Source organism: Oryctolagus cuniculus, chromosome 1, assembly GCF_964237555.1.
Source record: "Oryctolagus cuniculus chromosome 1, mOryCun1.1, whole genome shotgun sequence".
Taxonomy (NCBI): domain Eukaryota; kingdom Metazoa; phylum Chordata; class Mammalia; order Lagomorpha; family Leporidae; genus Oryctolagus; species Oryctolagus cuniculus.
The window spans coordinates 128,316,669-128,332,791 of NC_091432.1; the positions used below are offsets into that span (position 1 = coordinate 128,316,669).

Here is a 16,123-nt window from a genome sequence, read left to right on the forward strand (position 1 = left end):
TCAGAACCTAACTGACTTCTATCTCTCTCTAGCCATCTTGTCCAACTTAGGCACTGGGAAATACTTGTGAAGGTCACACTAAAACACAGGCTCACTAAAAGGCTTGAGACCTAGTTGTAGGGCTGTAGAATGCTCTGTCTTCTCTCCACAAACCTAACCAGTTTGTTTCATTAAATCATGTCTAGCTTGCAACCAAAAATTACAAGGCATACTAAAAGGTTAAACACATAATTTGAGGAGACAGCAAGCATCAGAATTCTGACATGGCAAAGTTCTTCAAATTATCAGACTAGGGATTTAAAGCAATTGTGTTTAATACGCTGAAGGTTCTAATGGAATAAGTTGACAACAAGAACAGGTGGACATTGCAAGCAGAGAGATGGAAATTCTAAGAAAGAGTCAAAAAGAAATGCTAGATATCAAATAACTAAAACAGAAATGAGAAACATCTTTGATGAACTCTTTAGGTAGACTGAACATAGCCATGGAAAGAATATCTTGTTAGGACATGTCAACAGAAACTTCCAAAACTGAAAGCACAGAGAAAGACAACAGAAGAAAAAAAAAAGATCGTTATGTTCCTTAAAACTGTATATATATGGAATCTGTTCCCTTTTTATAAATAAATTCATAAAAAGGAAAAAAAACTGGAACAGAATGTCCAAGAACTGTGGAAGAACTACAAAAATTGTAATATATGAGTTTGTATAATACTAATACTAATACTAATACTAGAAAAAGAAGGGAACAAAAGAACTCTTTGAAGCAGTAATGATCAAGAATTTCCCCAAATTAATGTCAGACCCAAAACTGCAGATCCAAGTTCAGAGAATATATAGGATAAATGCCACACATTCAGCACCTGGGCATGTCTCATCAAACTACAGAATACCAAAGACAAAGGCAAAATCTTAAGACAGAGGAGGAAAAGCACCTTACTTATAGAAGAGGAAGAATATGAATTACATAAAACTTCTCTTTAGAGGGGCTGATGTTGTGGTATATCTGGTAAAGCTGCCACCTGTGGTGCCGGTATCCCATTTGGGCACCTGTTCAAGTCCAGGCTGCTCTACTACTACTACTACTACTACTACTTCCTCTTCCTCCTCTTCTTCCTCTTCTTCTTCCTCCTCTTCTTCCTCTTTTTCTTCTTCTTCTTCCTCTTCTTCTTCTTCCTCTTCTTCCTCCTCTTCCTCCTCTTCTTCCTCCTTTTCTTCTCCCTCTTCCTCTTCTTCTCCCTCTTCTTCTTCCTCTTCTTCCTCCTCTTCTTCCTCTTCTTCTCCTTCTTCTCCTTCTCCTTCTTCTCCTCCTCCTCCTCCTTCTTCTTTTGACAGGCAGAGTTAGACAGTGAGAGAGAGAAAGGTATTCCTACCATTGGAATGAAATGGCCCCCCAGATGGCCACTACAGCCAGAACTATGCCGATCTGAAGCCAGGAGCCAGGTGCTTCCTCCCGGTCTTCCATGCAGGTGCAGGACCCAAGCACCTGGGCCATCCTCCACTGCCTTCCTTTCCAGACCACAGCAGAGAGCTGGCCTGGAAGAGGAGCAACCGGGACAGAATCCGGCGCCCCGACTGGGACTAGAACCCGGTGTGCCGGTGCCACAGGCGGAGGATTAGCCTAGTGAGCCATGGCGCCGGCCCCCCAGGCTGCTCTACTTCTAATCCAGCTCCCTGCTAATGGCCTGGGAGTGCAGTGGAAGATGGCCCAAGTTCTTGGGCCCCTGCCACCTATGTGGGGGATCCGGGTGAAGCTCTTGGCTCCTGGCTTTGGCTTGGCCCAGGGCATTGTGGCCATCTGGGAGTGAACCATCAGATGAAAGATCTTTCACTCTTTCTTTCTCTCCCTCTCTCTCTGTACCATGACTTCCAAATACATAAATCTTTAGACAACAATAACAAAAACTTCTCTTTAAAAACCACATGAGCAAAAAGGGAGTGGAATGTTTCCAGTTTGTGTACATCACTTTAAATCTGCTATGAATATTTGTGTCCAGGTTTTTGAGTGAAGTTGAATTTCCTTTTCTCTGGGATAAATAACTAAGAACACAATTGCTGGATGATATGATGGTCGCATGTTTAGTTTTTTTTTTTTTTTTTTTTTTTGAAGATTTATTTATTTTAAAGGTAGAGTTACAGAGAGGCAGAGAGAGAGAGGGAGGGAGGGAGGGAGGGAGGGAGGGAGGGAGGGAGGGAGGTCTTCCATCTGCTGATTCACTTCCCAAATGGCTACAATGGCCAAAGCTGCACTGATCTGAAGCCTGGAGCCTGGAGCTTCTTCTGGGTCTTCCATGCGAGTGCAGGGGCCCAAGGACTTGGGCCATCATCTGCTGTGTTCCCAGGCCATAGCAGAAAGTTGGATTGGAAGTGGAACAGCTGGGACTTAAACCAGCGCTCATATGGGATGTGGGCACTGCAGGCAGCAGCTTTACCTGCTAAGCCACTGCACTAGCCCCTGAATGTTTATTTACAAAACTGACAAATTGTTTTCCATAGTGGCTATACAGGAACTCATTGCAGGAAAGCCTTCTTAATAGTTTGTTGTTTGTTTTTTAACCTGAAGAGTGTATACTGGACATTTCTGAACTATCTTTACAGTTTATTTCAACACTAAAACTTATAGCATTATTTTTCAGTTTCTAAAATTATGATAGTAAATATCAAATCACTGTGCTGTTTGGATTTCAGTGGATACACTAAAAAATGAACATTTTTATTTTAAAATATTAATATCTAGAAATTATATGCTTTGCAACTATTCAAATTTACATTAAAAATTTAGATGTTTTTTTAAATATATTCTAGAGTCTATAGTCCTGTCAGATTCTTCTAGTGCATACATAAGTAAAAGAATCACCTGGCTTCATTGCGTTCATGACCAGAGTATACGTGTGGTGAAAATCCTTCGTTGGTCATGGGTGATTTTGCAGTGACTTGTGTGCTTCTGGCATTTCAGTTCAGCATTTGAAACTCTGCTTTTGGGTCTTTTTTTCTTTTCCTTTTTGTAAAGATTTATTTATTTATTTGAAAGTCAGAGTTACATAGAGAGAAAGAGAGAGGTCCTCCATCCCTGGTTCACTCCCCAGTTGGCTGCAATGGCCAGAGCTGTGCTGATCCAAAGCTAAGAGCTTCTTCTGGGTCTCCCACATGGGTGCAGGGGCCCAAGGACTTGGGCCCACATCCACTGCTTTCCCAGGCCACAGCAGAAAGCTGGATTAGAAGAAGAGGGCTGGGACTAGAACCGGCACCCATATGGGATGCCAGCACTGTAGGCGGTGGCTTCACCTGCTACCCCGCAGTGCCGGCCCCTACTTTTGGGTCTTTAAAAACATCAGCAGCAGGTAGTTCACTTTAGAGGTCAATATATACATATATATACACATCTATATATATATATATATATGTACATATATATACACATCTATTATATATTTATATAATATTTCTCAGTTGCCTTCTTGCAAATTTGACTTTGTACAGACCACTATATCAGCTTTAGTGGCCTACGCATCTTTTATGTGCTCTAGTTCATCTGTTGTTCACAACTTTACTGTTTCCATTGTTTTGGTGAATCAGCCTGCTTCTACAAAGAATCTACTTCTTGGTTTCTCTATGTCTATCTTTCTCTTTAAGATTTATTTATTTGAAAGGCAGAGTTATAGAGAGAGGGAGATATACACATACAGATCTTCCATCTGCTAGTTTACTCCCCAGATGGCCACAACAGCTGGGCCTGGGCCAGGATGAAGCCAGGAGCTTCCTCTGGTTCTCCCACATGGGTGCAGGGACCCAAGGATTCAGCCTATCCTCTGTTGCTTTCTTAGGTGCATTAACAGGGAGCTGGATTGGAAGTGGAGCACCCAGGGCTTGAACTGGTGCCCATATGGGATGCTGTTGCTGCAGGCGGCAGCGCAACCTGTTACACCAAAATGCCAGACCCTTCTGTGTTCTCTTGTGATTATAAGGTCTTAACTTATTTTCTTATTTCTGTGACCTCATACTTCCCAAGAAAAGGAACAGAATGTCCAAGAACTGTGGAACAGCTACATAGTGTGTAATATATGAGTTTGTATAATGCTAGTACTAAGAAGAGAAGAAGGGAACAAAAGAACTATTTGAAGCAGTAATGACTGAGGATTTTCCATCCACTGTAGAGGACTTTGTTCTGGGATTGGGGAGAGTGAATTCTCAGAACGCTGTTCTTCTCCTGGGTCCTTCTAGTGACAGTCAGATTGGGAGACAAGGAAGTCAGCTTGCTGTACCCCACATGTTTTGTTTGGAATACAGCATTTTCCTATCCTCTGTGGTTGACCTGCATAGGAAGGAAAAATCTGACCTCAAAAAAACCAGAGTTTCCCAGGTGTTCCAGAGATGTATGGTGTCTGATTTTACTTTTGTTTTTCCTTTCAGGCTGCTTGATAGGAGCTGTAAACCTCAAATCCAGCAACCGAAACCCAGTGGTACAAGAATTTGAGAGTAAGTGCAACAAAAACAGTGAGGAGAAGGAGCACCATCTAATGGACATCTGGTGGTCTTACAGCAGACTCTGGACATGTGTCTGTGTTGTGCAAGGAGATACAGGAGTGGCTCCTGGACAGTGCTTGGGTGTCAAGGAAGCATCACATCTGTGGGCCAGTAGTGAGCTCTGTGTGGGTTTTATACTGGCTAACCTAATGGTTCCTGCCTAGCTTTGTGTATACAACAAAGAAACTTCTTATACAGTAGTGTGTCTTTCCGTGTGGGGTGTGTTCTAAGACTCCAATAGGATGCCTGAAACCATGCACAGGACCAAACCCTCTGGATACCATGTCTTTTTCCTATACCTATGATAACATTTAATTGATAAAAGTAGGCACAGTAAGAGACTGACAGAGAAAATAAAACAGTACAATTATAACAGTATACTGTAATAAAAGTTATGTGATCTTTGTCTCTCAAAACACACTGTTGCACTGTACTCATCCTGGTGAGATGATACAGTGTCTGTCTTAGGAGGGAAAGTAAGGTGCATGACATAGGCACTGAGATGTGGTGTTGGTCTCTATGGAAGGGTTACTTAAACATAAGCACTACATTATCACAACAGTCAATCTGGTAACCAAGATGGCACCTAAGTGACTGAGAATTGGGTAGTACATACAGAGTGGATATGCTGCACAAGGAGATGATACACAACCTGGTCAGAGTGAGATAGAGTGAGATCCCGTCACACTGCTATTCATTGCAACAGATTAAAACTTATGACTTGTTTATTTCTGGAATTTCTCATTTATGACTTTTGAACCACAGTTGATTTTAAGTAACTGAAACTGCGGAAAGCAAAACTGGAGATATGAGAGGACTACTTTATACAAGAAAGATATTTAAAGGAAGGTGTACTTTATGTAGTATAAATCTTGCTAATTTTGTATTTTTTTAGCAAAAATTCATCTTTTTGCAAAGTCTCATGGAGTCTGGAGGTGGCTAGGTTTATAATTTGCATGAAAAGTCCCTCTTAAACTAGAGAAAGCCTACAGAATCTGTGTGCAAGCTAACATGTTAAGTGTTCCATATTCACAGAGAGTTCTTTTTCCCCCTCTTTGCTCATTAGGTGTGGAACTGTCTTGTATCATTACGGATTCACAGACAAATGACCCCAGGATTGAATGGAAGAAAATTCAAGGGGACCAAACCGCATACGTATTTTTTGACAACAAAATTCAGGGTATGATCCAATAGTACTGTCAGCTGATTACTCCTTTGTCCACAAGGCCCAGGAATACACAATGGCCAGAAACTTACTTCAGACTGCTAATCTGCACCTGTAGCCATGACTATTTTGGTTTTTAAAACATTTATTTTGGAAAATTTTGAACATACACAAAAGTGATGAGAATGGTACGCTGAGCCTCTGTACCTGTCACCTAGCTTCTACAACTGTCCCTTTCATTGGTTAGACTTCTAATCTGTTCACAACTCATCTTTTTGAGGAATCAAAAGTCAGCATTTTCCTAGGCCATTTTATGCAGCGTGACATGAATGATGTGAGTTAATCAAGAGTGTCATGTGAGCAGCAAAGAGACAAAGTGTTTACTGAGCTGCTCACTGTGTCCAACACAACAGCAGGACCTCACCCCAGGGCCACTGGCACAGGGTGCCCTAGGATGACAGGAAGTGGTGGAGGTGGTATCTAGAGTGATAAGGGGAGCATGGAGGAAGATGTTGGACAAGAAAGAATGTTGTGTGTAAAGATGCAGAAGTCAGAGAACTTAACTGCTGGGAAGAATTGCGGATTTTCTGCTGCAGCTGGGGCTTGGTTAGAGAGCCAGGGGACATGAGACTGGAGATGTGGCAGGGAGGCCCACCTGGCTAGCTGGGCAGCACTGAGTGCCAGGGAGCGTGGACAGTGGGTAATGACAAGTTCCATCTCTGCTTTAGAAAATTGAGGTGGTTGCTTTGAAGAGAAGAGTTGGAGATGGACATGACTTGCAGTAAGGGACCTAGAGTTCTTTTGCCAAACCCTGGAGGTTGCTGACAGTGGCCCAAGATAAGGTGCAGGCTGTGGAGAGAGATGCAAGGGGAGAATTGCTAGGGCGTGGCTGTTCCTTGGGGTGGGGGGTGTCAGGGTATAGAGAGTAGGAGTTGTAAACAGGAGGTACCAAGACAGGTTGTAAGTTGGGTGCCTTCAGAGTTTGCAAGAAGCTGAGAGTTCAGAGAGGAAGGTGGTATGGAAACAAGATAAACTGAGGTCTTTCTGCTTTGGATTCTCAGTGTCCTCAGGAGTTTCAGGCTGACTTCTCTCTCAGAAGACAAATCAGTGTTGTTTGGCCACCCAGGCTGATCCTGCTAAGTGTTACGCAGGCAGTTTACATCATCATAGAAACCAAGTGAGGGATTCTTTTAATTAATTTATTTATTTGAAAGTCAGAGTTACACAGGGAGAGGGGAGAGAGGGGGAGAGACAGAGACAGAGAGCGATCTTCCATCCACTGGTTCACTCCCCAGGCGGCTGCAGTGGTCAGCACTGGGCCAAGCCGAAGCTAGGAGCAAGGAACTGCTTTTCGTTCCCACATGTGTGGCAGGAGCCCAAGTACTTGGGCCATCCTCCATTGCTCTTCCCAGGCCATTAGCAGGGAGCTGGATTGGAAGTGGAGCAGGTGGGACACAGACCAGTACACATAAGGGATGCTGACGTTGCAGGTTGTGGCTTTACGCCCTACATCAACCACAATGTCAACCCCAAGTGAGAGATTCTCTAGAGGACTTTCTCCTTCTGGGAATCACATACATTACACTGAGCTGTAGGGGTGTGGGAGTCCAAGGAGGAGGATTCATGCACAGAAGACTCTGGGGACAAACGAGGATATGCCCCTGCACCATTGGAGGACACAAAACACCTGGCTGAATTTTTACTTAGTATTTTATTACGAGGTAGAATACAAATACCCTGCTAATTATAGCTGTATAATAACCTTTAATTAGCCAGTGTCCGTGAAACATTTGTCCTTTATCTTAAGCATTTTTTGATTTTGTTGTATTTGGATAAATCCTTCACACAAGTCTTTGTCACCAGTTGTCAGGTTTAATAATAGTTTCTGCTTTTTTGTGCAATTTTACTCTCTTAACTTGTTCCTCTATTTGTTGTTGTTCAGGTTCCTTATGCTTCTTTGAAGGTTACAGTGTCTATTTGTGCCCATTCTTGTTTTATATGTTATATATATATATATATATATACACACACACACACACATACATATATACATATATATATGCATTTCTAAACATATTTTACATACTTTTAATTTTAGGTATATTTTAATTTTCATCTGCTTGTAAGTCAGAGAAAGAGAAATACATCTTGCATCTACTGGTGTTCACTTCCCAAATACCCACAATAGCCAGGGGAAGGCCAGGCAGGCCAAAGCCAGGAGTCCAGAACTCCATCTGGGTCCCCCACATGGGTGGCAGGACCCCAAGCACTGAGTCGTCATCTGCTGCCTCCCAGGATCTATCAGCAGGAGGCTGGGTCAGAAGTGGAGCAGCAGAAAATTGAATACACACTTTGATACGGGTTGCAAGCAGCCCAAGAAGCAGGTTGCATGCCACAGCACTCATGCCCTAAATTTTTAAAAATCGAGATATAATTCATATAGCATAAGTATTTCTTTTAACTGCACAATTTAGTGTTGTTAGTATATTCACATGGTTGTATAGCCATCAGCACTATCACTTCCAGAAGCTTTTTTTTTTTTTTTTTTTTGACAGGCAGAGTGGATAGTGAGAGAGAGAGACAGAGAGAAAGGTCTTCCTTTGCCGTTGGTTCACCCTCCAATGGCCGCCACGGCTGGCGCGCTGCGGCCGGTGCACTGCACTGATATGTAGGTAGAAGCCAGGTACTTCTCCTGGTCTCCCATGGGGTGCAGGGCCCAAGCACTTGGGCCATCCTCCACTGCCTTCCCGGGCCACAGCAGAGAGCTGGCCTGGAAGAGGGGCAACTGGGACAGAATCCGGCACCCCGACCGGGACTAGAACCCGGTGTGCCGGCGCCGCTAGGTGGAGGATTAGCCTATTGAGCCGCGGCGCCGGCCTATAAGCTTTTCATTAGCCCAAAAGGAAACCCCATGCCCGTTAGCAGTCACTCCCTGTGCCCCACAGCCTCTGGCAGCCCTTGGTCTATTTGCTTGATGGACTTACCTGTTCTGGACACTTCATACAAATGAAGTCTTACAGTCTTCTATGGTTGTCTTCTTTCACTTAGCATAATGTGTTCAAGGTTCATCATGTGGTAGCATCTGTAATGTCCTTTATGGCTGAGTAATACTGCATTGTAATTATACCAGTTGATGGGCATTTGGGTTGTTTCCATTTTTTGGCTATTACCAGTAATGCTGCTGTGCACATTCATGTACAAGTTTTTGTGTGAATGTAAGTTCTCAGTTCTCTGGGAGAAGTGACCAGAAGTTTCTAGGTCATGTGATAGTTGTATGTTTCATTTTTTTTTAAGAAGCTGACAAACTTTTCCAAAGGCAGCTTTACCATTTCATGTCCCTACCAGCAGTGTACTTCCTGACATCCTTAGCAATACTTGCTATTGTCTGACTTTTTCTGGCAGTCCTAGTTGATATGAAGAGGTGCTCCCCGTGGTTTGATGTGCATTTCCTGTTGACTGACCTGTTGAGCATCTTCTCATGTATAGATTGGCCATTTGTGTGTTTCTATGGAGAAATGCCTTTTTGGATCTTCTGCCCAGTTTTAAACTCACTTGTCCATTGTTGAATTGTAAATTCTTAATACTGCTACATTGTAGATACTAGTCCTTTGTCAAATAGACTTGGAAACACTTCTGCGGTCCTGTACATTGCCTTTTCTCCTGCTGGCGTCCTTTGAAACACAACCTTTTAGTTTTGATGAAGTCTATTTTAACTACTTTTTTTGGGTGCTTGTGCTGTTGATGTCATATCTAAGAAACCATTGCTTAATCTAAGGTCATGAAGATTTATGCCTGCTTTTTACTAACAGTTCATAACTCTTAATTATACAGAAAATGAAGTAGAGATTCAACTACCTTGTTTTGCATGTGGAAAAGCATCATTTATGGAAAGCCAAGGGTTTTATTCCTTTTTCTTTTTTTATCTTGTTTATTTTATTGGAATGGGGAATCTCTCTTGAGAGTGATAGAAAAGAGATGAGGATCCTAGCTTTAGCAAGACACACTCATTGAGAGCTCCTCAAACACCTGGTACTATTTTTGGTGCCTGGGTTACAAATAGGAGAGTCATGATTGCAGTCCTCAGGGCACTCATTTCTGTTACATGGTATAAAGAAACAAACCAGTCTGCAGCCTCCTTACTCTGTATCAAATTCTGGCCCCAGAAACCACCCTCAAGTGGCAAAGAGAGCCTTAGAGTTTTTGGTGCCCTGTATCATCTTCTCTGTAGGAGACTTGGCAGGTCGTGCGGAAGTCCTGGGGCAGACTTCCCTGAAGATCTGGAATGTGACTCGGAAAGACTCAGCCCTTTACCGCTGTGAAGTTGTTGCTCGAAATGACCGCAAAGAAATTGATGAGATTACCATTGAGTTAATTGTGCAAGGTAGGAGCACGTGAAGGTAAACATTTCCACCTCTTTCAGGCTTCACGAGTCTCCATCTGTGGAATCAAAGAGAAGGATTTTGATTTCTTTCCTTCCAGAGCTGTATCTCTGAGGGAAGCATGACTGGGAGGGGGGAAGTTTTGAGGCTTTGCCTAATTTGGGGTGGGAAGTGGTGCTCCTGCCACTTCCTCACCATCTCCAGGAGGCACCTGCCACATAACCGTGGTGCAAGGGCAGCTCAGCTGGCTTTCTTGTCTTTGGACCCAGCTCACTGTGGGTTTTGACAGGGGTAGAGCCATGTTGCTTCAATTTTAAACACCAATCCATGTATTTCCTACAGTGAAGCCAGTAACCCCTGTCTGCAGAGTACCCAAGGCGGTCCCCGTTGGCAAGACTGCGACACTGCACTGCCAGGAGAGTGAGGGCTTTCCCCGGCCCTACTACAGCTGGTACCGTAATGATATGCCACTGCCGACGGACTCCAGGGTCAATCCCAGATTTCGAAATTCCTCTTTTCTCTTAAACTCTGAAACCGGCACCCTGGTAAGATATCTTCTAAGAGGTGATGATGGAGATGTGTCTTGGGGCCAGGGATGGTTACTGCTGAAAGAGCAATTAGGAGAGACAATGGAACTACTTTGTAAGACAGGAACTGAAAATGTTGGAGATTCTACAGAAAAAAAAGCCCCTTTTTGCCCTTATAGGCAAGTAGGTTCTAAAGGGGGTGCAATAAAGCAAGGGAACCTGGAGGTGAGAAGAGACTGCGGAGGGACATTAAATGTTACCAACAGACGTTGCCAGCGTTGTGATTTGGATAATCAGCTGTAAAAGCAGTACGGGACAACTAGGGAAATTTTGTTGGCTGTTTCTTTGATCATATTAAGCAATTAATTGCTTGCAGCAGCATCATGGAATTGTGGTTATGGTTTTTAAAAGTTCTTAACTTTTAGAGACGTATATTGAAGTATTTATGGATGAAACCTGACATTTCTGTCAGAACCCTGAGGTGGTGAGGGTTTGGGTGATGGGACAGGATGGTCCTGTGCTAGCAGAGACAGGCTCACCACCAGACAGCTCCAGCAGTCTCGTTCTCCTTGGCAAGTGCCTTTGGTCTGTGGTCTGCATGGAGTCAAACATCAGGCAGATTGTAATAGGATCCTTGATACTTGTTTTGTCAAAATATTGCCTGATGAGCAGTCATGATCAGACCACTCTCTGGCCTGTTGTTCTGGATGTTGCCAGCTTTGTCTCTTCAGATACACAGGGGAGGTTATGGTTGGAAGCTCTTAGGGTGTCAGGGAAGAACTGCGACAGTGCCTGGGGAGCCACAGGCAGACCAGAACCAAACGAGCAGACTGGCTGCTTTCTGGACTCGGGCGCAGTGGGGACTCTGTTGTCCCCTTAGGTCTACCTTGTTGATTGGTCTGTTTATTTCCTTATTTCCTGGAACAGGTGTTCAGCGCTGTTCACAAGGAGGACTCCGGGCAGTATTTCTGTATTGCCTCCAATGATGCCGGCTCAGCCAGGTGTGAGGAGCAGGAGATGGAAGTCTGTGAGTCACTTTTTGAAAAGATTTCATCAAAGACTAGAGAGTGGATAAGACATTCAATATTGAGTATTAGACCATCAGGTTGGACAGCTGTCTCCCTTGGGTCAGCTTTCTCCTGGAGCTGGCTGGAACGCACTGGGGAAGACAGGATGAGTCTAGACAAGCAGGTTCCCAAGAAAGACTTCCCAGGTCTTCTGGTGTTGGAGACATGGCCAGTCACGTAGCATTCAGTGAGTTAATAAATTCCGGTTCCTTGGTAATCGATGGAATTATCAAACACGTGGTTGTGCAAGGCCTCCAGAAACCTGGCTCCAGAGTGGATGCTGAGGGGAGAGAACGTATAGGCGCACCTCCTCACTCCTGGTGCTTTCCGTTCTCTTTTTCCTTCCTATTTGTAACCACCCACAGCAGTGTTTCCTAGAGTTACCTGATGATAAAGTCTGGGCCCATCCCAGATGTCTCCTGGAAATGTCTCTGTAAAATAAGCATTCCTGGTAGGGAAACCCTACACTAGAGTCATTTTCTCCTGAAGGAAAATTCCTGAGTTTTCTCCAGACCTATTGTATCTTTAGAGATGGAACTGGAACTGACATTTTAAATACAAATTCCAAGTTGATTTTCAAGGACTCACTCACATTTGAGAACCAGCATACTAGAGTAATGGAGAATTTTGAGTTTTCAAATTAACTGACTTTTGTTGATAAATTCCCTGCATTCTTATGTGCATAAAGGAAACAGCCACCAGTGCTCTCACAGGGAAGTGCATCGCCCAGCATGTAGAAATGATAAAGGACTCCCAGGGACTTTCCTCTAAGAGGCCTGCAGGTGGGAGGCTAGGGGGCCAGTGCAGTAGAAGGGCAAGGTCTCTCCTAGTTTTTTTTTTTTTTTTAAGATTTATTTATTTATTTGAAATACAGAGTTACAGAGAGGAAGAGACAGAAAAATCTTCCATCCACTGTTTCACTCCCCAGATGGCCACAACAGCCAGGGCTGGGCCAGGATGAATCCAGGAGCTTCTTCCCAGTCTTGGGAACTAGCTTTCGTCTTTCAAATAATTCACAAGAAAGTGAGATCCTGGAAATTAATTTTTACTCACTTTGGATTCCTGGCACCTAAACTTGTCCATACAATGTAACCATTTCTCCCATTAGTAACAGTCTTGGGCATTTAGCCAGAGGATTTTAAATTTTTCTATATATTACCAAGCCCTTTGTAACACAGAATGCAGTGTCAGTGCATTTGAACTGTCAGCCTCTGTTCTTTTCACCCCTTCAGTCAGGGTTATGGTGTTCTAGATGAAGAAAGCTCTTAGTGCCCTCAGTTTGCTCTGGTTGGCTGGGGTGGGTAGAGGGCTGAGTCTGGGAGGGCGGGGGAAGGGGCTGAGGGCTCAAGTCTTCCTAAGGAACAGCTGGTATGTGTCATCTTGTCCCTCAACTTCCTTCTCAGATGACCTCAACATCGCTGGCATCATTGGGGGTGTTCTGGTTGTCCTTGCTGTCCTGGCCCTGATAACGCTGGGCATCTGCTGTGCATACAGACGTGGCTACTTCATCAACAACAGGCAGGATGGAGAGAGGTGAGCCCGCCTTGCCTGAAAAAATCTAAGCCCAAGCTAGCCTTGATCAGAGCATGAGGCCACTGAATTGCCCCCTTCTGTCCACAGTTACAAGACCCCAGGGAAGTCAGATGGAGTTAACTATATCAGGACAGACGAAGAGGTAAGTAGCTGGAAGTCCAGGTATGCCCAGCCGGGAAACCAAGTGGGCCCCATAGGGAGATCTTTGAGTTCCTGTGTACACCCTGCACTCCTCAGTCCTTCACGGTGGCATGCACACACTAATGGGATTCACACTTGCTTTTAGTATGGCTCAGTCTCCAGGACACGTTTGGCCCACATTTAGTTTGCTAGTTTTTCTGTTTCTCACTGCCCCTGGGGTCTCTTGGCTGTTAATCTGTATTGGCTTTGCAGGGTGACTTCAGGCACAAGTCATCATTTGTGATCTGAAACCTGGCCGTGTGGCTGAAAGCAGTGCAAATACCTCTACTAGAATCTCCTGTCCGGGGCAGCCGTGAACCTGCTGAGTGCACCAGGACAGAGCTTGACACTCATGCAGAAGCTTTTTGTTTTGGCCAAAGTTGACCGCTACTCCTTTCTTACTCTTTTAACAAGCCACACGAATAAAAGATTTTTCCTCAAGATGGGCATGGTAACCACAAGGAAACAGAATGAACACACCGACTTGGATTCCCACGCCTATTAGGGTGATCACAGCAGCTCTCAGGCACAGGCTCTGTGAAGCCAGTGTATTGTCATTGGCTGTCAAGCAGCCAGATGGGCCCATGGGAGGTGACAAGGCAGCTGTGTGACTGCCCTCAGCCCACATTTGCATCTGTGAACCCAGAAAAAGGCTCACATGACAGCCTTGTTCCACTGCCAACAGGCCCCCCACACTGTGTTCCTAAAGGCTCTGGTGGTTACTGTTGTAGTAGCCATCTTGGAAAATCTTTTTGGATCAGCATTTTATAAAAACAACCAAAAATCAGGAAGGTAAATCCTTGCTGGAAGAGGGGTCTTCTAATCTGGGGAACCCTGCATGTCCAAGAGGGTGTCAGCATTGAAGCAAAACCTCTGTCATAGGCTAAGTCAGAAATGGTACGGAAATATGCTTTTTTATGGGTCTCGTTTATTTTATAAAATTTTACATTCTAAATTTCTGCTAAAGATGTATTTTGATTATTGAAGAAAATTTCTATTTAAACTGTAAATATATTGTCATACAATGTTAACCTATTTTTTTAAACAAAGGTCAATTTAATGTAGAAGTTCCAAGCAAATAGTGTTGAATTGGAAAATATCAGTAATTAAGAGTATTTTATCCAAGGACTCCTCTCAAGAAAGCTTACTGGAACATTCCTTTTGCCACATAAGGTTTAGCATTTTTCATAAGAGAACTTAGGACATCTGTACATCAGATGGTTGTTACTTAGGAAACCTTTGAAAAATTCTCATCTAGCAGTATTGAAATCTGTCTGTCCAAGCAAACCTAAGGAGCTCTCAGGTTAGCTTTGAACTGCCTCTCCCCAAGACCCCCGGAAGCCTTCAGGTGTCCACGTAGAGACCACTCTGTTCACCTCCCAGGGTGAGTCACAGCCAGGATGCCCCCCGCCCCCTTCCATCTTTACAACCCCTGAGGTGCTGGACCCTTCGCCTCCACGGTGGTATGCACGCGTCCTGGAGCACTTGTGGCATCCCAGCCTTTGGGTTCTCGTGACAGACCTTTTTATGGCTATGGACGGCTCACAAAACAAAGCAGTTACTGCCATTTCTAAAGTTCATTTTAATTATTTGTGTAGTTCAATGAGGTTGTCCAGGGCCAAGGGCAGTTTTGAAATCAAGTTTGTCCACTGCAGTATTTTTACAGAGGAATCCCACCGTTCCTCTTTGCCATGAAGAAAGCGCCCGGCACCACAGGTTCTCCGTCTGCTCACAATAAAGCATTGTGTGGCAGCAGCCAGCCCAGCCTTCTGAAGCATGTCGGGCAGTACAGCCAGGGTAAAAAGCCTGATGGCGAGGACAGCACACGCCTGAATCAAAAGCAGTTTTCTAATTTTGATTTAAAATATTTTATCTGCCCAAGACAGTGCTCACTTTGTGGGGGACATTAAAAACATCATCCAAAGCCTTTGTTCTTCAAGAGCAGATGTTCTTAGCCTCAGAGACACCGCTGGGCTACACTCATGATGTGAAGGGGTTTGAAGCAAGGAGTTTCTCAAAAGGAACATCTAATTCCATTGTGTGCCTAAAGGATGGTTTTTATGTAGAAAAACATAGTCACCTTGTGATTCAACTTTCAGTGTCTTAATTTTTTTGTACTTTGACAGTTTTTTTACTTGAGCCTTTTGTTGACTTTCCTTTGTAAGTTATGTGACATACTTTGTTACGGGATATTTTGCAGAAGTCGTAGGCAACAATTCCTCCGTGGTACCTGTCTTCTTTTGCATTGCTGTCTCGCCTGCTTAGAGTTAAGACTGTCCCTTCATCTTCACCTCCTCTTGGTAGGAGGGGATAGCTCCCCAGTCTACTTCTTGGGGCTTAACACTCTGCTCCCTTCTCGGCTGTCGTAAGATGGGGTGGCCTGTTGCCTCCCTTCCTACACCCCAACCATCTACCCCGGTGCCATGGGAGCTGGATCTGTCAGAGGAGACAGCATTAAGGTGTGGAGTTGGGGAAGCAGTTGCCTGTTACTGTGAAACTGTAGACAGAGCAGGAGCCCTCAAGTATTTTTAAGATGTGAATGTGAATTGAAGGCTCAAGGCCTGAACAGGCGGTGCTTCTGGCTTTTGGTGTAGATGTTGCTGTACATAGATGTTACAGACTTGTACTAACACACCTATAATTTGGTATTTGTTAAAACTCATTTATAAAAGCTTTAAATAAATCAATGTCTGCTCCATACTTTCTTTCTTGTTTGTTCTTATGTTGGGTTTACTGCCTCTTGCTGGCA

The 16,123-nt window shown here is 44.1% G+C and overlaps 1 protein-coding gene across 4 annotated transcripts in view; it reads left to right on the top strand.

Moving 5' to 3' along the window:
• Positions 1-16,123, top strand: part of JAM3 (junctional adhesion molecule 3) — a 159,633-nt gene that overhangs the window by 73,155 nt on the left and 70,355 nt on the right. For 3 of the 4 annotated variants that reach the window (XM_070048397.1, XM_070048394.1, XM_008248363.4), the window contains 7 exons: positions 4,410-4,475; positions 5,590-5,703; positions 9,917-10,069; positions 10,410-10,612; positions 11,522-11,621; positions 13,065-13,194; positions 13,282-13,336. In XM_070048397.1, coding sequence (XP_069904498.1) covers positions 4,410-4,475; positions 5,590-5,703; positions 9,917-10,069; positions 10,410-10,612; positions 11,522-11,621; positions 13,065-13,194; positions 13,282-13,336 — 821 coding nt within the window. Of the gene's footprint in view, positions 1-4,409; positions 4,476-5,589; positions 5,704-9,916; positions 10,070-10,409; positions 10,613-11,521; positions 11,622-13,064; positions 13,195-13,281; positions 13,337-13,587; positions 16,075-16,123 lie in introns of those variants that run through there. The other variant, XM_008248362.4, reaches the window with a different exon arrangement.